General features: G+C 52.3%; 2 protein-coding genes across 5 annotated transcripts in view; one reads left to right on the forward strand and one right to left on the reverse strand.

Moving 5' to 3' along the window:
• The window catches only part of CYTH3 (cytohesin 3), an 88,318-nt gene extending 75,842 nt beyond the window's left edge, over positions 1-12,476 (forward strand). For all 4 annotated transcript variants that reach the window (XM_055339234.1, XM_055339233.1, XM_055339236.1 and 1 more), the window contains 8 exons: positions 2,213-2,293; positions 3,389-3,501; positions 3,607-3,755; positions 3,949-4,060; positions 8,957-9,033; positions 9,121-9,192; positions 9,269-9,423; positions 9,826-12,476. In XM_055339234.1, the coding sequence (XP_055195209.1) occupies positions 2,213-2,293; positions 3,389-3,501; positions 3,607-3,755; positions 3,949-4,060; positions 8,957-9,033; positions 9,121-9,192; positions 9,269-9,423; positions 9,826-9,898 (832 nt within the window). In that variant the 3' untranslated portion in view covers positions 9,899-12,476. The remainder of the gene's footprint in view (positions 1-2,212; positions 2,294-3,388; positions 3,502-3,606; positions 3,756-3,948; positions 4,061-8,956; positions 9,034-9,120; positions 9,193-9,268; positions 9,424-9,825) is intronic.
• Positions 12,477-12,680: 204 nt separating this feature from the next.
• Positions 12,681-23,383, reverse strand: part of USP42 (ubiquitin specific peptidase 42) — a 50,320-nt gene continuing 39,617 nt past the window's right edge. Inside the window, exons 13-18 of the mRNA XM_055339231.1 lie at positions 22,026-22,742; positions 21,805-21,899; positions 18,431-19,918; positions 17,135-17,436; positions 14,773-14,816; positions 12,681-13,681 (exon numbers count right to left, since the gene is read on the reverse strand). Of these exons, the coding sequence (XP_055195206.1) occupies positions 14,809-14,816; positions 17,135-17,436; positions 18,431-19,918; positions 21,805-21,899; positions 22,026-22,742 (2,610 nt within the window). The 3' untranslated portion in view covers positions 12,681-13,681; positions 14,773-14,808. The remainder of the gene's footprint in view (positions 13,682-14,772; positions 14,817-17,134; positions 17,437-18,430; positions 19,919-21,804; positions 21,900-22,025; positions 22,743-23,383) is intronic.

Raw genomic sequence — 23,383 nt, forward strand, 5'->3', positions numbered from 1 at the left:
TTAAGATTTTACTTATTAGAGAGAGAGAGAGAGAGAGAGCGCACAAGTAAGGGAGGGGCAGAGAGGCTTGACACTGGGCATGATCCTGGGACCCTGAGATCTCATGACCTAAGTCTAAGGTAGCTTAACAGAACCATCGAGAATCACTCCTGTCAAATGATTTTCAGTAACATTATCAGGACAGTTCAGTGGGGGAAAGAAGAGTCTTTTTTAACAAATGATCTGGGATACCTGGATATCCACATGTAAAAGAATACCACTGGACCACTCACCATATGCAAAAATTAAACTGGATCAGAGGCCTACATTTAAGAAGGAAACTATAAAACACTTAGAAGAAAATGTTGGGGGCAAATCTTTGTGACCTTGGATTAGGCAAGAGTTTCTTAGATGTGACACCAAAAACATAAATAGCAAAAAAAAAAAAAAAAAAAAAACCTAGGTAAATGGGACATCATCAAAATTGAAAACTTGTGTTTCAAAGGATGTCATCAAGAAGGTGAAGAGGCAATCTACAAAATAGAAATCTTTCCAAGTCATGTATAAGTCTGAGAAGGACTGCTATCTAGAATATATAAAGAACTCTTACAACTCAGTAACAAGACAATTAGAAATGAAAAACATCTGAATGGACATTTCTCCAAAGAAGATGTGTAAATATATGATAAGGCCATAAGCACACGACAGGATGTTCAGCATCCTTAGCCCCCATCAGGGAGCTACAGATCAAAACCATAGTGAGCTGCCATTTCACACCCACTGGGATGTCTGTAATCATAATAAAAAGATAATAAGCATTGCCAAGGATGTGGGAAAATCAGACCTCTTACACACTGCTTGTAGGATAAGCGATGCAGTAGCTGTGGGAAGTAGTTGGCAGTGCTTCAAAATACTAATGTCCCCACGTGACCCAGTAATTCTACTCCTAGGTATACACCCAAGATAAGTAAAAACATACATACGAACCCGGACCAATGTTTGTAGCCACGTTATTCTTGTTAGCCAAAAAGTGAAAGCAGTTCAAATGTCCATCAACTCAGATGTCCCTCAACTGGTGGATAAATAAGATGTGGTACATCCATACAATGGAATATTAATTGGTAAAAGGAGAAACAGAGTGCTGGTACATGCTACCACGTGGATGAAAACAGGGAGATAATAGAAGAAGCCAGTTGCAGAAGACCATGTGTTGTGTTCCTCCCTTTACATGAAGTGCTTGAGATAGGTGAAATGAAAGTGCTTGGGATTGGGGTAATGAAAGTCTTCAGAAATTGATAGTGGTAACAGTTGTACACATCTGTGAATATATTAAAAGCCATTGAAAGGTATGCTTGAGGGATCCCTGGGTGGTGCAGCGGTTTGGCGCCTGCCTTTGGCCCAGGGCGCGATCCTGGAGACCTGGGATCAAATCCCACGTCGGGCTCCCGGTGCATGGAGCCTGCTTCTCCCTCTGCCTGTGTCTCTGCCTCCCTCTCTCCCTCTCTCTCTCTCTCTCTCTCTCTCTCTCTCTCTCTCTCTCTCATAAATAAATAAATAAAAATTTATAAAAAAAAAGAAAGAAAGGTATGCTTGAAATAGGACAATTGCATGGGATGTGAATTATGTTAGGACAAAGCTGCTAAAAACAAACCCACAGAAAGCCTGAACAGTGGCCCAGGGGTTGCAGCACTTCATTTAATTGTCTGTGCCATGAGGTTTAGAGTCTGAATTCTCCATCGTTTGGTGGCAAGTGCATGAGATGAACTATGACATTTGTGTAATATGAAGTCTGGCAGTTCCTGTTGCTAGAAGTACTGAGTGCCTGCAGGTTTTGAGTTCCACAAAAATACTAAGTTCTGAGTCCATGCTAGGCTCTGTTTTAGGCACATGGGTTGTGGTGTTAGAAAAGATGGATTCATCCACTCGAGCCATATTCTGCTGGCATGATATAGGCAGTATGTAATAAGCATAATGTGAAAACCATTTCTGTCATATATTAGAAGGTGTTAGGGCAAAGGATGAAAGAAAAGTGGAAGCAGATAGGGATGTTGGAAGCTGCCAGGGGTGTTAGTAGCCCTAAGTCTGAGAATGAACATGCAATGCAATACATCTTAACTTCCAGTTAGGCAAAATGGAAAACCACAAGCACCTGCTGGATGTAGGAAATATCTTTCTTTTGAGATGATTGAAATTCTGTGCAGTGGACTTGGACTGTGTTTGCTTTCTTTCCCAGGGACGACTTTAATATTAAAGTTCTCCAGGCGTTTGTCGAACTCCATGAATTTGCTGATCTGAACCTTGTCCAAGCCTTAAGGTAAGTGTCAGAGTCTCAGCTGTTAGTGGGGAGGTGCTGGAGCAGGAGGCCGGGGCTCACCCTCAGAGGGTGTTGCCCAAGGGCCTGGGTAGGCGTTCACAGACCGAGCTTGTGCTCGCCTTGGTGGGACCGCTGGGTGTGCGTGCCGTTCCCCACTCCTTTGCTTCTCCTTCATCTCAGTTGGTACTCAGTAGTCAGTGCATACTTTCTTCCCACTGCTGCAGCAGAGTCTTGGGGCGGCCTAGGCATGGGCCTGCTTCCTGGGGCATCTGGTCTCAGATGCCTGCCTCGTGGATGCCCCAGTGTGGGTGGGGAGCGTGTGGACGGCCTGCTGTCAGAGGCTGCCCCCTAGTCCCTGCCTTGTCCAGGCAAAGCCAGCCGTCACTACATGTCATCGGGGTGAATGCAAGAGGATGGCCCTGTGTGGCCCTGAGGTTTTGCCGGCTACCGTGGTAGAGGTGCCAGGTCATCCCTCTGGATGTCCACTCGAGGCATCGTCCTGTACGCTCTGCTCTTCCTGCACCACCGAGAGGATCTGGTTTCCTTCCTGGTGTCCCAGCTGAGGCTCCGATGGCTGTCCCCCAAGCCAGGGCCATGCAGTCTCCGTTGCGACTACTTCCTGCTCTGTGGCTGCAAAGTGTGTGACTGACCATGTTTCTGTCCTGCTCTTGGCCCTTGTCCCCATACGGCTTCTGCAAATTGCACAGAGCTGGGGGTGGCTTTGCTGTCTGCCATTTGTCCTCTTCAGTGTCTCAGCTGGCCTGGGCTGAAGGAGGTGCTGACAACTCTGCAACACAGAGACACAGGCCTGGCGAGTCTGGGATGTGGTCATGGCAGCCAGGGTTCCATTTCTTTTAGCTGGTCAGTCTCTGGCTGGAGCCAGGGGTCCCCAACGTGTTCCTGCGGGTGGTGCCGGCTGTCCCTGGGTAGACAGTTGAGGGCAGCAAGTGGCGGCCGCCATGTTGCTCCTGCGGGTCCTGGGGCTCTGCCCCCAGTGCCTCCCTCTGCCATCCAGGGGCTGCCTGGAACATTCCCGGGTTGGGGGTCCTCTAGAGGGAGAGACACCATCATCCCCTGGTGTTGGTGTCTTCGCAGGCAGTTCTTGTGGAGCTTTCGACTTCCGGGGGAGGCTCAGAAGATCGACCGCATGATGGAGGCGTTTGCGTCCCGCTATTGCCTGTGCAACCCGGGTGTCTTCCAGTCCACAGGTCGGTGAGGGTTGGGCCCCAGCACTGTGCGCCTCTGCTGGGTGGAGGGGGTGCCTCTGGCCGGGCAGGCGGCTGAGCGCCCCGGCTCCCTCTGTCCTCTTTCAGACACCTGCTATGTGCTGTCGTTTGCCATCATCATGCTCAACACCAGCCTCCACAACCACAATGTGCGGGACAAGCCCACGGCTGAGCGCTTCGTCACCATGAACCGTGGCATCAATGAGGGAGGGGATCTCCCGGAGGAGCTGCTGCGGGTGAGCTTCCCTCTTCCACGGAACTGGCCCTCGCCCCTCAGGAGCTGCCACCGCCGCCCCTTAACCTTCAGGCACCTCATGGCCCTGGTCCCACTGAGCCTGGCGCCCTTGGGGACACAGTGCTGACTGGGCCCTCCCCACCCCTGGCCCCCGGCTGCATCCCTGAGACCATTGTCACCCGTGCTCCTCGCAGAACTTATACGAGAGTATCAAGAACGAGCCGTTTAAGATCCCCGAGGATGATGGCAATGACCTGACACACACGTTCTTCAACCCTGACCGTGAGGGCTGGCTCCTGAAGCTGGGTGAGTGGCGGCCAGCAGGTGGGCCCCGCGCTCGGAGCCCCCAGCCCTCGGCCCCCAAGGCTCCCGACCAAAGGCAGAACCGCTAGAAGCAAGGGCTGTTGGGCCGAGTCCGCCCACGGTAGCCGGCCGCACGCCCCAGACTTGATGGCTGCTGCTTTGAGCCCTGCCCTGTCCGAACGAGGCCATCTTGTCAGTGTCCACGGCAGAGAATAACGCCCGGGCTGCACGAGTGTCCGAGAAAACTGCTCACTTAGCATCCAGATAGACCCAAGGCAGTTTTCTGTACCAGAGGCAGGTGCATTTACTGCGAGAACCTGCGTGCCTTTCTCTTGGTTTGGTGTGGCTGATTTTTGATGAGTGGTTTAAATGTGCCTTCTTGTTTTCCTTCTGCCTGTGGCTCCCACCTTTCTGTTCTGTGACGGGCTGTCCCTGCTTGTTCTGCGTTAGGAGGTACGTACCCAGTGGCTTCCTGCCCCTTCCCCAGCTGCTCATTCCTCTCTCAGTTTCTCTCCCCCGTTGGTCTGTGTGAAGCTCTGATTTGTGGCTGCCATTCATCTGACCCATGTGGCTTTGGACTTGCCGGGGTTAGCTTCATGCAGGGTGCAGCGAATGTGACACCTACACCTCTGGGGCCAGGCGAGGCATGGCTGGAATGCCAGCCTTTCTGCGCCCGGGAGCGCATGGGAATGCCGTGTGGGAACGAGCTTGCCCCTCAGTGTCCTTAGGGCCTGAGCAGCCACGAGACTGCTGGTTGCCTGCTCCATTCCCGTACATCACCGGTTGCCTCTCATACTAACCAAACAACGCATGTTTGCACCACCCTTGGACGGAATCCGGAAATGTTTACAAGGCTTCCTAACCATTGACAAAGAAGTACAGAAACATTGATATTTTCTGGGCAATTTAATGAATTGTTAGGGTGGGGTGTTTTGTTTTTACTCTGGGGAGATTGGGATTTCTGCCTTACTGTGACATGAGAGCCTGTGAGACGTGACAACTGTGTACCATCCGGGCACTCTGAGAACATACTATAAGACATCAAGAAGTCCGGCAACTTTGTGTTTTTAATCAAGGGTGGGTAAGAGGCATGAAGGTGTGTGCTGGGGCTCAGCCATTCTGATTTGGGGTCTTGCTCCAACTTCTCTGCCTGTGCTGCCAGTTAGGGGAGTTCTAGATCTTTGGAAACTCAGAGCCCTAAGCGTGGACTTGAATACTTTCATGGACTTCGAGATGCATCTCTGAGGTCACGTCACACCTGTGGCCCTGGGGTGAGGGCAGAGGAGGGATGTGTCTGACACACCAGCAGCTGTTCCTGCATGGCCAGGGAATGCCCCTCGTGTGACAGTGACAGTGACAGTGCAAGCCTGCCTGGCAGTTGGTGTGGCCTCAGCACCAGTGGGAGATGCGCCTGCTTCTAAAGACAGAACAAAATGAGGGAGGTAAAGGCACAACAGGCCTTATATTCCAACCTGTGTTCTGGTTGTACATGTAAGCAGTGCCCAGAGCACCCTTAGGGGCCACAGAACTGGCTTGGGTGCTGGGTAGGTGCCCAATGGGCCCCATACAGCCAGACATGGCCTTGGCACAGCGGGTAGGTGGGAGGACCAAGGTCTGCTCCTTCCATGTTCCGCCGCTGCGTGTGTGTGTGTGTGTGTGTGTGTGTGTGTGTGTGTAAGTTATGACACTGGTGTTCTCATTAGCTGTCACAGACCTAGCAGTGATGGCACTGCCCAGACCTTGAGCTGGCCAGCCCAGTGACTGCCCAGGAGCCACCTTCCCGGAGTGCCAGCAAGCCTGCTGCTGCCTCCCTCTGGCCCAGGCAACCTCTGTACCCGCTGTGTTCACAGAGCTGTAGCCGTCCAGAGAGCACGTTTCCCCAGGTTGGTCTGCTCTCCAGAGCTGCTGAGGCCTGGAGACCATCCTGCCCACAGGCCGCCTCCCCGCAGTATTGACACTGGCCTGGCTACTAAGGGGCAGCCGGTTGGTGTTGGGCTCTGAAGACCAAGAAAGCAGTAAATCTGCTGGAAGCTGATGCTAAAGATGCATTAGCTTGGCCTGGGTTAGCTCTGGGCCCTTATCCAGCACAGGGCAGACCAAGGCCTGGACACAGAAGTGCTTGGCCAGAGGCCTATGACACAAGGGTAGGAAACAGTGTGTGTTCTGTGCATGTGCTTAGATAGGAACAGAGGTCACTGCGTGGCCTTGCTTCGTGATTCTCATAAAAAATGTAGTCTTAGGGCAGGTGGCACTTTCAAAAGGCCTGCATGCTTTGCGAGAGCATGGGAGCATTGTAGCATTTCTTCATGATGGTCAAGTAAAGGCCTTATAGTCGCTGAATTTTGAGAATGGATCAGTTGTGTTGAAAACAGGAACGTGGATCAGACTTGATCTGTCCTGCAGAAAACCTGTTGCAGGGTAATGTGTGCCCACATGCCGTGTGCCTGGGAATGGCCATGGAACTAGCAGGAAGTTCACAGGGTGGAGAAGCAAGGCTCCTTTCTGCAGGAGTGAAAGTGTGTGTGTGTGTGTGTGTGTGTGTGTGTGTGTGTGTGTGTGTGTGTGTCCATCCCCATCTCCTGAAGCTCAGCCAGGAACACACATGCAGAGCTTGTCTGTTCCCTTGCAGCAAAACCTGGGGTGGCTCCAACACCAAAAGTGTGGCCCCCTCACCACGCCCGCCCCTGCTGGGCAGGCCCTGAGCTGTAAGCGTACCTAGGGCTGGGAGGCCCTTTGGCTGTGACAACTGGACCAGGGTTGGGGCTCCCCTGGACATGCGACTGAGCGCAGGAGCAGTGGGGCAGGAGCCCAGGGGCTAAGTGCTGAGAAGCCTTCCTGGACCGCCTGCGGTGGGGCCTGGAGGTGAGCGGAACACCTAGACCGCCACCTAGTGACCCAGTGACAGGAGCGTGGACAGAAGAGCAGGTGCTGGACAAGTGGATGGCGCAGGACTCCTGGGAGGATTCTCCAAGAACTGCTTGTGGGGCGAGCAGAGGGAAGGTGCTGGCAGGAGAGTCGGAGCTGCAGCTGGCATGTCAGCCAGAAGGAAGGGCAGGGGCAGGGAGGGGAGCCAGGAGGAGGCCATGGAGGCCACCGAGGGATTGGGGTCTTCAGCTGAGGTGGGAGCCTTTGGCAGCTTCAGGCATCGAGAGCTGGAATGAACTTGTCCTTTCAAGGGACGCCTGTGGCTGCTGTTTGGAGACAGTGGTGAGGCTGACAGGGGCCAGAGAAAGACCTCGTGGGGGCAGGGGATGTACCTGGAGAGAGTCCCTGCTGTCCTATCACTGGAGGACTTTGGGACAGGGGTCTCCTGGGTCACTGCCCTGTGAACTTGGGCTTCCGTGGGGTGCTTCGGGAGGTTGGAGAATAAAGAGGGCTCCTCTACCCAGCTCTGTGCTGGCTCTTCAGAAGAACAGATGAGGCCTGGTCCAGGGGGAGCAGAGGATTCCAGGGAAGCCCCCCGAGAGTCTCAGGGTAGCTGCACAGGGGTGTGGGGAGCAGGGGTCCAGCTGGGGCTCAGAGAGACACTGGGGGATGGGGAGGGGACGTGTCTGTAGGCCTGGGGGTGTGGAGGGGGCAACAGGAATCTGGGGAAGGCACACAGACCCTTCAGACAGGGAGCAGTAGTGAAGGTGGCTGGAGCTGGGGGTGTCGGTCAGAGACGGGGGAGACATAGCAGGCCTGCCTTCCCCACACAGCTGAGGCCCTGTCCCCACTGCCAGGCATCCCATCCCACACGCCAGCCTCTCCGGCCGGATGTTGGCCTGCCCAAGGCTGTCCAGAGGAGGTCCAATGTCTGTTCAGTGAGGCAGGGCTGAGGGATCCCAGAGGGACCTCCCCGGGACCTGGCCCAGTGGCACCAAATCCCAGTGGTCGTGCCTCTCCCCCTGAAGTGAGGTGTCCTCCCTGCCTGGATTTCTGCAGACATTATGACTGGGAGGCTGTCCTGCCTCAGCCCCAGGCTGAACTGGGAAGCTGGCAAGTGTGCCTTCCTGTCCCTCCTGACCCCTTCCCCCCACGTGACCCACACAGCCTTCCTCCCCTCATCCTGTCTGCACACCCTCGTCCCTCAGCCCCGACAGCCCTCACCTGCTCACGTAATAGAGAAAGGTGGGTGAGCTGCGCCCGGATGCCACCTCAGGCGAGACAGAGTAGGGAGATCCGCTCCTGCCCACGTACCGCTTGATCCTGTTACCATGTGTATGTTTTTCTAGTAGATTGTGTTTTCTTGAACTTTATGTCAGGAGCCAGGGTTGGAAATTGAAGCCCATTTTGTGAATATTTAAGGGTAAAAGATTTCCTTTTCTGTAGTGAAAGGAGAAGAGATGCAGACGAGCTGTGTGTGTGTGTGCACGCGTGTGTGTTTACATGTGTGTCTTGATCTTGTTAAGAGATTAATTCAATCGAGTAATTCCCCGGACTGAGGAATAATTGATCCTGATGGATCCCAGGGCCACCCAGAGACCTGAGGTAACAGGATTACAACCCGGACAGGCCCGGGGAGTGGCACTGACTTCATCCTGTTGTCATTTCCATGCGGGGATATTAAGCCCATTCATCACCACTAACGTTTCCAGAAAGCCGGTTTGGAGAGCAATTGAATTTAGTAGAGGGCTCAGGTGGCCGTGGCCGTGGTAGGGGCGCCGATGATGGCCCCGGGTGGGGGTGCATGTGGGGCCCTGGCAGCGCCCTGCGCCCGCTTGTCACCAGCCAGGCCACAGGCCACAAGGCTTGTCTAGGCCTTGGCTAAGTGTTGAGTGGAATGTCCAACGTTTTCACGAGGAAGGGAGCGTAAAACCGAGCTTGGTTCCTGGTGACATTTCTGAAAATACGGTAATTTCTGTAGGTCCCAGTTCCGAGCACCTGGGGCTCTGACTCACGGGGTCCTTCTGCTTCTAGGAGGGCGGGTGAAGACCTGGAAGCGCCGGTGGTTCATCCTCACCGACAACTGCCTCTATTACTTCGAGTACACGACAGTAAGTATGGGGCCGGCTGCGGTGCCCCGGGGACCAGGCCCCTCGCACGGACCTGAGCAAGGCTGGCCATGCGCTCTTCTCTCCTAGGACAAGGAGCCCAGGGGCATCATTCCCCTGGAAAACCTCAGCATCAGAGAGGTGGAGGACCCCCGGAAACCGGTAAGCGGGGCTCCCTCTTGCTGCCCCTGCCCTTGGGCGGCCCCGGCGCAGGGTGACGGCCCTCTGTCTCCACCAGAACTGTTTCGAGCTTTATAACCCGAGCCATAAGGGCCAGGTCATCAAGGCCTGTAAAACGGAGGCGGACGGCCGAGTGGTGGAGGGGAACCACGTCGTGTACCGGATCTCTGCCCCGAGCCCCGAGGAGAAGGAAGAGTGGATGAAATCCATCAGGTGCGTGCCCCAAGCCCCTGCTCAGAGCCCCAGGGCCCCGTCCTATCTGTGTACGCGGTTCTGCTGGGGACAGCGTGTGTGCCTGCACGTGTGGAAGGACATGCATGTAAGTGTACGTGTGCATGTGGGAGTGCACATCCATGTGAGTGTATGCCGGTACATGTGGGAGTGCACGAGTGTGTACGCCTGCACGCGTGGGAATGCTTGCACGTGGGTGTGCACGAGTAGGCATGCATGCGTGGGGAATGCATGTGCATGAGTGTGTACACCTGCATGCGTGGGAGTGCCTGCACAGACGCAGCACTGCCTGAGCGCATGCACACTTGTGTGCCGGGCCTGACCCCTGGCTGCAGAGACGTGCTACAGCCGCCCTCCGCCCTCAGGATTGTCCTTTGTCCCCAGAGCAAGCATCAGCAGGGATCCCTTCTATGACATGCTGGCTACGAGGAAGAGGAGGATTGCCAATAAGAAATAGATCCCTCCTGGCCGGAACAGGTGAAAGTGGAAGCCGAAATCCCACAGCAGAAAGTTGACTGGGAGCCTCCCCGCACAGACACCCTGGGCCCAGCCTCGCCCTCCTGCTGCCTCCCCAGAGGAGGCAGTGCCTGCACCGGGCGGCGGCTTCACGGAGGCGCCACTCTGGGGTCGCCGAGGGCGTGGCCCGAGCTCCGAGGGGCCTTCTGTGCGGGGCGCCGCCCGCGTGTCCCAATGCCGCCTCTGTGGACAGGACCTCGTGCCCCGCGGGCCACACGCGCACTCCCCGTGGCTGTGTTCACCATTCTAGAAGCCGCCGTTTTCTATCAGGACAAGAAAGGAAAAGCTACCACTTTTTTATTCAGAGTTTTTTCTCAGATATATAGGATTATAGCTTTTATATGCCTTTTTATATTCTGAAATTATAACAAAAGATACTTACTTTCTAACAGTATTTTTAGAATGGCAGCTATAAACAGAACTCCTGGGCACAAGTACAGGACACAAGTACGTGCACTGAGGAAACCTCTGTCCACACATGTGCAGTGCAGAGGGGCAGGCACCTCGGTGCCCCCAAGGGGCCCAGGGCTGGGCTCCAGGGGGTGGGCGGGCCCCGGGGCTACTCTTCAGCGCAGACCTTGTGCCCCCACAGAGTACCCTCTGAAAAGGCAGATCTTTAACATCGAAGTGATGGTTCTGGGTGTTTCTCTTGTGACTGCAGTCCTGCGCAGCCTGGGTGCTGAGCCCCACGGAGCGGCTGCTTTGGCCTGTGTGGCCCGCCAGCTAGCGGTTCCATGTGGGTCAGTCTTCGCTATTGAAAACCTGTTGGCAAAACAAATACTTTTTACAGACCCGATGATAATTTGACCAGATCTTTTAACCTAACACATATAGACAAATAACGAGAACGAACCTTACTCCATGTTTTCAGAGACTTACTCTCTCGCTACGAGCAGGGAGAGAGGACGCTGTGGGATGAAGGCACGGGGCACTGAGGGTTTCCTGTAAATAGTGTAAAACCCCCCATATGCACTGCTGGTGGAACTTCAGAGGATCCACCATCAGGTAGTTGTCAGGTTGCTGTTGATCTCATGGAAGGTGCTCAGGGCGGCTGCCGGAGGGAAGGTGGATCTCCGAGCAGAACGGGGGTGCTGGTGGGTGAGGTTGGGGTGCTGTGTGCTGGGATGCTGCATCTGGGTCTTTGGGATGGAACCCCCTGGCCCACACGGCTGTTCTGGCGGTGGGTCCCCGGACCGTCCTGTGCCACATGCAAGTTCCGGAAAGCAGCCCTCAGACCGTGAGCACCTGTGTGAAGATGTTAAGTACAAGTGACTGTTCCTGTGAGTTGCCTTGGTGCTGGAACTGACCGGCTGCGGGCCCCTGGCCTCGACGCCGCTGACCTTGACGTAGCTTTAAGTCCCACTAAATGCAAAGGGGTCTGAGCCCACGACTCTCTGACCTGCATTGAACTGATTGTTTCATTCCCAAGCTTTTAGGCTTTGTTACTGTACTGATACCTCAAATTCGAAACTGTAGTTTTTGAGAAAGGCAAGTATATGTGCCGGCATATATGCAACTCTGGCCTCTGGTCTTCCACGGACACGCGGTGCCCGGAGCCCGGGCCCAGCGCTGCTCAAGAGCGCCCCGGCGGTGGCCTGATTGGTAGCTCCCGCGAGGGAGAGAGCATCCCTCTGTCCTGCGGCCGCCCCAGCTAGGCCCCTGGGGAAGCAGGGCTTTCTGGCCCCGGGCTTGGCCTCAGCGGGGTTGGGAGAAGCAAGCTTCAGGAAAGCCCGGTAGGAACTGTTCCTCCCCAGTCATGGCTCTTTCCCCAGGAGCGAGGCAGAGGCCACGGTGCTTAGAATCCGTGGGACCTGCCCCCCATGTTACGGGAGATCCTCTCGTTCCCCGTCTATGTGGTGACAGTATTAATACGACGGGCACACCAGCCGTCGGACCCACTCCACCTGCGGGCAGGCCTGTCCAGGATGCCTCCCGGACCTCAGCCTCCTCCCCACCCCCATGTCTGCGTGGCACACTTGAATCGAGGCCAAGGGCAGGTGGCAGTGCAGGGGGGCGCGCCAGGCAGGCCTCCGTGAACGCTCGAGGTTTAACTGGATGACCTTGGACCCAGGCAAGCAAGTGTCTTCAGGATCACGGAACAACTGTCAACAGTTTAATGTGGTACCAAACTGAATCAAAATAGGAGCTATTTATAGGTGAAGCAGCATTTAATGCTTCATATAAAGCAATGCATATTTTTTAAAGTTAAAATGCGTATTATTGACGTAGATGTGCTTTGCTGGGGAAGTTAGGTCTGTTGTAGACCTGAAACCACACGTTGTGATTTCACATTTTCTTATTTTTTCTTAGACATTTCTATTTACGGTAAATAGTTAATATGTAAATAATGTACATAGAGCTTTCTGGAGTGTTTGTTATTCAGTGTATATACTCCCACCACCTGCATGAATACCCTATCAATATTTTGTTGTAAAATGAATAGTAAAAATGGAAGGTGTATGGCCGTCAAATTGCAAATACTGTGTTCACAAAATTAAAAATGCATTGTTTGAACAAGATGGTCTGTGACTTGGTTCTCTAAAATAGATGGTTGGGTCGGGCAACCCTCTCCCTGTCCCTCCGTCCTCCCAGGCCGAGAAGGGAGGCTGTAGCTTGGGCTCCAGAGGCTAAGAAAGTCAAGGCAGCAGGAAAAAGTTGGTGAGAAGGGTGTGGTAAGCAAAGGGAAGAAACAGCAGTAAAGAATAAGACACAAAATGTTTAATTTGCTGCCATTTATATACTATATAAATTTTACATGCTGTATATTTACAGTGGGGCAAGTGCTTTTTTAATCTTTAAAAAAACAAAGATCAAACTTTAGACATCTCTGAACAACACAAACTGTATAAACCATACAGATTATTCAGATACAAACTGTATTAAATACAGTTTTCCCCACTCCATCTCCTGATGCAGGACCAGTGAATTATAAGTGTATCACAGTTTGATAGCATATCCATATTAAAAATAAAATCACAGTATGATTTTGTCTGTAACTAGAAACTTTAAGGGACCAAGCTGACAACTCAGACTCCAATATCATAGTCAAGACAAGAGACACTGTATAAAAAAGTGTTAAGTAATAAAAACATACTGTAGGCTTTACAAATAATGTTTGGATTATACATTCATAATGTAAATACTCATCATAACTGGTAAATTGATTGGAATAGTTCCACAAAGTTCAAAAACAGAACTTGTCTATAAAATACATTTTCAAATCTTGAATACAACTAAAATATGAAGCAAATTAGTTTCTAGTATCAGACATTACAGAAAACAGACTGCTCTCAAGTCTAGTTGAGAGCTTGTGAATCTTTAAATAAGTCTTTAAATTAAATATACACACTGTCAGTTTGTACTTTTAATAATTCCATGGTTTCCCGGCTGGTCTCGCGCCGGATGTCTAACTGGGAGGAGCTTTCCATGGAATGCGAGCGGTCCACCTGAGTCTGATTAAGCAGCATTTGAGATGTTCCAGTCCAGGGCGTTACTGTCCATGGGATTTATATACACGGTGTTTTACAATGGTCAGCAGTTGTAGAAAGTGTTCGTCCATTTGGAATAAGGGTAATTACGAAAAGGTAAAAACTAAAAAAAAGTTCTCCATGGTAAAATCTGTACAGTATTTACTAAAGAAGCACCACGCAGATTCGAACAAAGTTATTTTCTATATTTATAATTTAAGCTGGGTTGGGGATGGCTTCTGTTGAACACGTTGGATCTGAAAGACAAGAGGCGGCAAGCAGCACGCATTAGTACCTCCCGAGGCAGGACAGGGGCCACGGGGCTAGGGGGCCGGGCAGGGCCGGGCATCCCTAATGGGACAACTCATTCGTGGGCTTCCTGTCAGCACAGCTGCACCAGGCCTTTTGGGGGAGCTCTTCTTCCTTCCAAGGGCAGGACAGGAAGGGGGCTGCCGGGCCAGACGTGCGGAGGGAGCCACCTGCTGGGCTCGCCAAGCCTGGGCCTCGGCTAATCGGCTCGCTCCTTCAATTAATTCCCTTTCACTAGAGAAGACTAATTCCTTACTTAGGCTTAGGTCTTTTCCTTAAGACACACTGAGAAAGCATTAGTTGCACGTTAATCTTCGGTAGACAATACAGTGAAATCCATTTCACCCCCCACCCCCTTGCTGACTACAAGTCACACATTGGACGTAAGTCCCTTCCAGAGCAAGGTGGCACATCGTCCTGAACCGCAGACGTGAATTACTATCTCCCACGGCCATGGATCAAATTCCAGTAGTCAATCACTAGACACTGGCAAAGTTTTGATCTGTTAGAAGGTATCCAACCTCATTCCAATAACACAAAGTTCCTTTTGTCTGAAATCGGTGTGATTTCTAGGTCCTTATGGGACCTGTTGCTCCAGGCCTGGACGCTGTGCCAGCTGGGGAGCGCGTCAGGTGTGGGGCATGCTAGCCCCTTGTGCCCCAAGCACGGGACGGGTGCCTGTGTGTGGGCGGAGCCCCTCAGGCCAGTGGGTAAGGTGGAGAAAGGGGCTTCTCCATCCTCGTCGCCTGCGCTTTCAACTTTCTCTCATTTTCCTACCATAAGGGGAGGCAGGGGGAGCAGGTGGTGCCGCCTGGATTAAGGGACACCATCTCAGAGCCAGAGCTGACGAACAGGGGTCTAACTAAGCACAGCTCCACCACTGGCCTGGTGGTCAGAGGAGTCTGCTTCCCTCACGAGGCACCTCCCACACCTGCTCCCCGCAGCACTGGCTGTGTCCCCAAGGCTGCGAACTCTGTGTGTGTCCCCCTTGGTGCCTCTACAAACAAGTATGAAATATACAGACAGGAAAGCTGCTTACCATAACTAGTGAATTTTTTGTTTTGAGGCCAAGTTTTCAATCACCTAGAAAGCAAAGAATCAGGAAAGAGATTTTAATACTGTTTTTGCAGAATTTTCCGTGCCTGTGCTGTGTGCTTGCATCAAGTGGTTACATCTAGAGCCCATTCCCGGGGATTGGGTGTCTGACACCTGCCCCGCACAAGACAAGCAGGTGTACACTGTCACGCTGCTACCCCTCAAAGCAAGACTTTATGTGATGCCTGGGGAGCGAAAGCCATACATACGCTGTGGGAACAGTTTGCTCTCAGTCCATCAAACTGATCAGCATTTTAACAGGAGGACAGAACAGATCTCAGACCAGAGACACTGAAGTGAGAGTCTCATGGAGCCCGAGGACAGGCATCTGAGAGGTGAGCAGTCAACGTGCCAAGAAGAGGGGACGCGCGGCAGGCAGGCAAGGCGTTCTCGGAAGACAGGGATGCTGGGCATGGAAGGCCAAGCAGGTGGTCCCTGTCCTTGAGGAGGACAGAAGGGACAGGCACACGAGTTCCTCAGTCTGTTCTCCCCAGAAGTGCTGGCAACACACCAGCCACCAAGTGTAATCGGACAGAACAGAAACAGCCACCACTTGACACAAAGCGTGACTGCAGCCCTTGGAGACCTGTCTGGGCCCCCAAATGCCAACTACCAAGGTTCACACTCAGCTTGCTTTCCCTCTAGAACCATCTCTGTGGGGGAGCCGCCCTCCACTGTGCGCCGCGGCCTAGACCTGCAGCTGGGACGGGAAGATTCTGGCAACAAAGCAGAATCCCCTGGATGATGCCCACTACACTTCCTCCCAAAGCACCAGAGAGGTCAGAAAGGACTCCATCTTCATCAGGCCAAGCCCTTCCCCAAATCACCAAATGCTCATGGGAAACCAGTCTGAAGATTCATATAATTAATCTCTTTAAAAAACCCAGAGCAGAGGGACACCTGGGTGGCTCAGTGGTTTAGCACGGCTTCCAGCCCAGGGCATGATCCTAGAGAACCGGGATCAAGTCCCACATTGGGCTTCCCGCAGAAAGCCTGCTTCTCCCTTTGCCTGTATCTCTGCCTCTGTGTGTCTCTCATGAATAAATAGAATCTTTAAATAAAAAATAACCCAGAGCAGACAACAGTCCAGCATCACTTCCCACTCTTCTCTATCCCGTGCCCCCTGGGCATGTCATGGCACGTCACACTGCACATCCCTTCCCGCTGGGACAGTACCTCCCTCATGGTGTCCAGTTCTCTAATGCCAACCCTTGGGACCTGTCTGTCCCTCCTCACTCAACAGCCACATGGACAGTGGGCCACTGCAGGGACTGGTCTGCCCCCAAAACACAGGATGTCCCACTCAAGTTCACAACACAGTCAAGAACCAAAGGGCCTCTGGGCAACCATCAAAGTCCTGAAAGCGCACCTCAGGCATCTAGGGCAGGGGTGGGCGAGGTTTCTGTACAAAAGGCCAGAGCATAACCAGGTTCTGGGTGGGACCATTCAGGCTCTTGGCAGCCACTCACCAGGGCAGTGTGGCCCCATGTAACTGAGTGGGCCTGGCTCACCCCAAGCACAGCTCCGGACGCTGCATATCAGGTCCACACAACCCTCCCGTGCAATGAAATGTCCTCCTTCGGAACTGTCCAGCTATTTAAAGCCTGTAAAGCCTTTCTTAGCAGCAGGCCACATGGAGACAGGTGGCGCCCATGGGCTGCAGTTGGCTGACCCTGCTCAGCACCCTGGCTCCTGTGGGTGCCCACAGCCGAGGGTCACAGACACAAATCAGAATGGGAAGAGGGACTGCTTTAAGTGCAGTCAGAGCAGAAAGGGGTATGGAATGACATTGGAAGACACGGTGCAAAGGTGGTAAGAATCCAAGCCCCCCAACCCCAGGCCGGAGGGATTCACTCGGCAAGAGCCAGGGTCCCACAGTACAAGCACCTGCAAGGCCTTGGCTCCACGAAGGGCTGACAGCTGACATTCCTCAAACTGAGTTTCAGGTTATACTCAGAATACAAGAGGTTTAAAGACTCAGGAGAGAAAAAACACACTGAAAATATTTCTATCAGAAACGGCTTACAAACAAAAGTCCTGGTCCTTCATGAGACACACACAGCCAGAGCCCCAGCCTCCAGAGATGTCGCTAGAGGCCCCGCAGAGCCAGTCCGCGTCACTGAGCTGCTGGCACATGTACAGCCTCGGCCCGTAGCTGGGACCGTGCGGCTGGGGGCCGAGGGGGGAGCGGACAGGTACTAGGGCTCCCGCTGGAACGCATGGCCTTCTCTGCCATCTGAGGGCTTCTTCCCCTCTGTTAACAAGAAATCATTTCTATATTCTTAATTCCAAGTATCTCCTCTTACCCTGGCCACACTCAGACAGAGGACACCTGTCATCCCTGCTTCCCATCCTTAAATGTTTTCTCTTCTCACGGAAAGGCCCGACACCTTCCAGAGGCAGCCCGTCGGTGAGGGGGAGGGTGCCGTCCGGTCTCCGGAAACGGTCAACAGTCTCATGGCTGGCAGCCTTGGGGAGGTGCGGTTCTGAGTCTTTAACAAAGTCCTCGGATTTCCTGGAGTGCCTCTTCTTTTTCTTCTTCTTTTTTTTGTGTCTGTGGAGGTCGGCATCAGAGCATGCTACTGAAAGATCGGAATCCTGCTGATGCCTGTGGAGAAATAAGCCAGAACTCAAACCACCAAAAAACCAAAACCACCTCCAAGAGGCCTGGTCCTTGGCTTTTACCCCCACCACAGCAGACACTCAGCACGCACACGCCGGTGAAGAGCCTACCTAAGTACAAAAGTGCTGTGTTCACCGCAGGAAGTGTTGGGGTCCAGGGTATGAGTTCACCAACCTGGACCCCACCTGCCACTGCCTCGAGCTCCACTCAGGAGCTACAGCTGCTGGCCACAAGTCCAGAGGAAGGACTTTACTACTTTTTCCTCAAACTAGAGGGTGAGGGGAAAATATGCTTTCGCCAGGAGACTCAGACACACAGGAGGGAAGGAGGCTTTCCCATGGGTAACCGTGTGTCTCCCTAAGGCTCTTGGTGACCTTTCCCCAGGGTTTCCATCTCAACAGACGTCAAGTCTCTAGTGTTGGGTACAGAGCACTGCTGCTTCTGCTCACACATCTTGTCACTGAAAAGTCATTTTCAAGAGAATGGAGCCAGAGAGACGGACAAGGCTGAGGGAAGCAGTGGTCACTCAGACCCACGCCGTTGGTGGGCACAGCAGCGGGGGACGGGCTCCCTATACCTGCCGCCCAGTGGCCTCTGAGTTGCAAGAAAACATTAACAGGTAATAAAATGTAACTACATCCGACAAGTAAGAATATTAACCCCAGTCACGAAGTCCAAAACTCCCAAGTTCTCAGGTACAGACCGTGGCATGCTTCCTCCCACAGATCTGAAAGCACGGACCCAAACTGGCATCACCATCTCACAAAGGGAGGTTGAGGCACTTCACGGTACCATGAAGTAAGGGAGTGTCAGCACAGAGTTGGGTCAAGATCTAGCAGGTGTCAGGTCACAACCCACAGGATGGGAAATACGAATCTAGCTGCCACTGCTGCTGCCACCGCCAGAGCTGCCCTGCGTGGGTCTCTGCCGGGCTATGGGGACGGCCTGGCCTCTCCCACCGTACGCAGGCCACCCTCACCTGGAATCCCGGCTGCGGTGTTTGTCTTTGGATTTCTTTTTCTTCTTTGATTTTTTGTGCTTTTTCGCTCTGGGCTCTTCCAAGGGCTCCTTCTGTATGCCCCTCCAGGCCTTCTTCTCGATGTGACCATCGCTGTCGTCCATGCTGTCATATCTCCGCTTCCGGGACTTGCTGTTCTCGTGCTCATGAAACCGCTCGGCGAGGTTACAGGTGGCGTCATCAGCTACAAGTGCAATTTTCTCATGGGAGTACTTTTCGGGGTATGGGAGGAGGGCGTGGGGGGCGGCCCGGGGACTGAAGTGGTGCCGCTCCCTGCCCTTGGTGACCGGCTCGTAGCCCTTCCTCCCCTTGTAGTAGTCCTTGGAGGGCCGGCTGCCGTACTGGCTTGCCTTGGCGTAGTCGCGGGCGCTGTGGAAGGGCTTCCACTCGCGCGTCTCCCTGGCCGTGTACTGGGCATACCTGTCGTGGTAATACCTGCACTTGTCCCACCTCAGTTTGGCCGGGTAGTATTTCTCCCGGCCCCAGGAGTGCTCACTCTCTGAGTGGTGGTATCTGCTCCAGTCCTGGTCTGACCCACCTCGGTTCCGGGAGTGGTGGTGGCTGTACCGGCCCAGGGAGCGGTACTCACCGGGGCTGAGCCGCTCACTGTGACAGGGGTGGTGCTGGGCCCCTCCGCAGGGCTCCGTCCTGTAGCGGTCCTGCTTGGCTCGCTCCCGCAGGTACGAGTGGCGCTTTTTGTGGTAGTGGTCCTCTGTTTTGCTCCTACTCTCCCGTGCACGTTCTCCGCTAGAGGAACGGTCTCTACGGTTGCGGTAATGTCCTCGATCAACTTTTCTTAGGATACTGATTTTTTCCTTAACTGGAGAATGATCTGGAATCTTCTGTCCAACCTTATTTTCTTCACATTTCTCACTGTTACTTTGTTCGGGGCCCCCTTCTGAATGATTTTCTGTCATCTTGTCTACTTGGGGAGAGGGCAAGTCCTCAACAGCTGTGCCTGTGCTCCTGGGAGGGTCCTCCGTGTCCGTGCACTTGTCTCGACTGATGTAGACTAAGAGTTCATGCTCACAGGCCCCCTCGGAACGTACTGGGGGACTTGGGCTTGAACCCCCCACTGTCTCCACAGCAGCCGAGGCCCGTGGGCTCTCTATGAATGCCCCAGGTATAGCCTGGAGTGGTTGGCTCTGGTCGTCCATCAAATCCCCAGGGCCAGATAGTTTAGGGAGCACATCGTCCCCCGTGGTATTCTTGGTGCTGCTGCAAAGAGTGTTGGCACTAGGCAAAGACTCCTCAGGTTTTGCTAAAATGTTTTCAGAGACTTCTTCTTTGGTAGATTTGACGCTGGGGTCTAAGGGTGGCAGAGTCTTCTTTAGCTTGCTGCTAAGATTTGTGAGTGTCTCCAGTTTCTCACGGGGATCTGGAGAGGGGCTGCCAGCTTCCATTTCCGCACCGGGACCCTCTGCAGGACTCTCCTCTGGTCCAGGTGTACTGCAGCCCCATCAAAACAAAGAAATCAATAAGTCAGTCATTGGCTTGATTGCTTTATGGCTCACAGGGACAAAAACTTCAAAACATTTGTTTACTAAATAATCTATGCTTTTAACCTATCTGGCAGGAGCCCAATTCCAGGCTTATCATTTTTGGAAACTTCAAATTTTCTCTTTTCCTCATTAAATAAAAATACAAAATTCTCTATCAGGCTTATCTACTTCCCCATTTTTCAGGTAATCTTGCACTTATCAGGCTCCTTCTGTTTTCAGATACACGTCTAATTCTTAATAACTGCGAATAATCAGAAAAATCAAATGATGACCAAAGGCTCTAACTTTTTCCTCTGTGTTTCTCCCAAGCCTCAGAGGTAGAGTCACTGCCTCCAAACAGAACCAACGCCTCCTTGAAACTTATGAACTGGGAGGAATTAGTGAGATTTCAGAAAACCTTCCTGCAGTACATGAACTTTGTGTGCCCTTGACCACTATAGAGCTCCCAAGGCATGCTCGAGGTTAATGAAAACTGCCAGCAAACGAGGAAAGCCCCACAGGGGCCCCACGTTAGTGAGAGAATACCTGGGAGAGAGAACACAGGTGCGATCAGTACAGACAAGTTACCTCAAGTGTGACCATGAGATTTTCAAGCCAGCATGGAAAGCTACATCCACTAGGTTATAGTTTGTGTGTGGTTCTGTGTATACAACCATCTACACAGGTAATCCTCATGTACAAGACATTACAGGACAAACTAAACTAGACAAGGAAAGGAACAAGAGGAAAGTGGAACAAAAGGAACCCTGAAGTGACAGGGTTCACGCTGGCCCCTCTTGAAGGTCAACTGGAAAGGAGTGTTCTTCGCCTACAGATTTACTCCACTCCGTTTCAATAACTAAACCTTCCTGACCACTGTTCAGGAAGTACAGCCCACCTCCCAGGGGCCATTTTGAAATGTGGGGTGCATCCTGGGCTGTCACAGAGATAGGGGAGCCCTACTAGCACCAGCAGGCAGGGAGCCAAGAAGGCAGTGGGGAGTGGAATGTAGAGAGTTAGCATTCCACTTCCCACATCCTGATGTCCACATGGGGGAAAACCCCAAGTTACGGTATCATTGGCAGTTTTCATGGACATGACATTTTCCAGGAACACAACTACTGTGTAAATCCAGAGATAATTAGAATGTCACCAAAAGTCCCTCATGAGAACATCATACCCCTGACCGTGAAATGTGTGCGTGAGACTGTGCTCCAGACACCAGGCCACATTCCACACAGTGAGGCTCACAGTAAATGTGTGTACAGCTAAAAACACGCACGGGGTATCGTGCAGGAGCATGGGCCCACCCGGACATGTGCAAACCCAAACGCCACTGCCTTATATATTCCTGTCTTTCACTCCTGTTAAATGATACCTAGGAAATGTACTGATTTAAAAAAGTAAAACAAAACATTAAATATAGAGACAGACTGTACCTATGATTGCAATTTAAGGATTCTTGAAGGAACAGAATAAAATATTTGCAACATGATGGAGTCAAGAAATCTTGCCCTACAACCTTAATGAGTCTTCATACATATGTCACTGAAGGATGAAGTGAGACAGCGCTAGGGGCAGATTCGAAAGCATGCTGCAATGTTCCTAAGCTAGAGAGACGGGGCCGGGCAGGAGAACAGAGTGTTAGCTCAAGGACATCGTTTTCATGGAAAAATGGTAATTTTTCCAATAAACTTTTCCTTTCCTTTTCTCAGAGGCACTTAACAAATTCCCTAGATCATGATTCAAATCATTCCAGGATCCAAAAGGTTCACGATGAGATGTGTGCAGAGTTAAAGTAGCAGCGCGCATGCACATGGTCATGGTTTCCTTTCCTCACTGTCATTATCTTACCTGGTTTCTTCTGTCGAGCCTTTAACCTTGTTGCTGAGTTTGAAGGTCTCTAAGATTTTGTCTTCTGGGAGAGGAGGCAGAGGAGCAGGCATCAACTATAATAAAAAACACAGCTCTTTCAAATCCTGCTGCCGCTGGACAGTGGCCAGCTGTATTTGAGAGTCGAAAGCCTACCCTCCTCCCACCCACCTCCCCGCCCCCCAAACCCCCAACACCCTTACCTTCCCGGGCAGACCATTCGCTTTCGAAAAGGGATTTTCTGAGTGTAGCGCAGGTGGGACTTGGCAACTGGCACCATCACAGGACAGACCATTTTCCTGCAGGTCACTGTCTGTACCGTCAGCACCATTTAGAGCAAGAGGTTCTCGAAGCTCGAGCAGAGAGGCCTCATCGTCTTCTGCATCCTGCACAGAAGAGCTGGAACTCTCAATCGTACCGAGACCATTCTCCTTGCCTAGGCCCTTCGCCTCCTCGTCAGACTCTTCAGACGACTCAGCACCATAGGGCACCAGGACGCTGGAGTTCAGCTTGGACTTGCCATTCATCACAGGCTTGGAACAGGACTCGCTTGGGGTCATCTGCTTTGTGACTTTACTAGAAACTGCCGTCGTAGATGCACTCGAGGTAGACTGTATTGCAGAAGAATTGGTAACGGTAGAAGAGGGAACAGGCTTGTTTGGGTTCTCCAAAGAACTGCTGTGAAGGTTAGGCTGAGACTGGCATTGGCGAACAGGTAACTTGTTGTGAATACTGATCGTGATTTTTTGTTTCTTGGGATGTTCTGGAATCACTGAAGGCCTGTTAACGGACCAGTTTTGCACAGAAGTCGAAGCATTAACAGAACCAGCCCGGCTGACACTGGAATTTCCACTAGGACTTGACATGGAACTACTCGGCGCTTCTTTCAATGGCCCGGTCCCATTTAAGTGAGGTGGGTTCTGGAAGAAAGAAGACCCCAGCTGGTGAGAGCCCCAGAAATGGACAAAAGAATCCACTCTGGCTGGAGGCCCATTTTGCTCATTTTTTTCTTTTCTGCTCATTTTTTTCTTTTTTGGAATATCATGGTGCCCACCTAGGAACACCTCTTCCTCCTATCTGCTTCTGACCACCATAAACCTTCCATGGGTCAGTGTTCTCTGGTAATTAATCAACAACTATTTCTGAGAACTCCAAGCCCAAATTCTTTCTGCTCCAATCTGACAGAAATAAACAGGCTCCCTTGGGCACAGAGTCACATGTTTTCCTCAGCCTGGTTTCCTGGAAGCCCACTGCTATATAGGCAGAAGGAACTGCCCACCAGTGGGGAATTACCACTGACCACAGGAGCCAGGGAGATGGGTGGCATGGGCAAACACAGAAGAGCTGCTTCGGGTGCTGTCCCCTGTGAATCCTACTCATGAGCTGTTTTGCTCCAGACTCCACCTATGCAGCTCTATCCTAGAGGCAAACTGGTGGCCAGGGGTGAGATCTCATTCACAGAGACGTTGTGCCTGGCCTTCACAGAGTTTTCTTAAATATCTGATTTATTTGCTAAACTTAACTTTGAAGGGTTTCACATGAAAGAAAACAAAAAACCTTG

This window comes from Nyctereutes procyonoides, unplaced genomic scaffold (assembly GCF_905146905.1).
Source record: "Nyctereutes procyonoides isolate TBG_1078 unplaced genomic scaffold, NYPRO_anot_genome, whole genome shotgun sequence".
Lineage (NCBI taxonomy): Eukaryota > Metazoa > Chordata > Mammalia > Carnivora > Canidae > Nyctereutes > Nyctereutes procyonoides.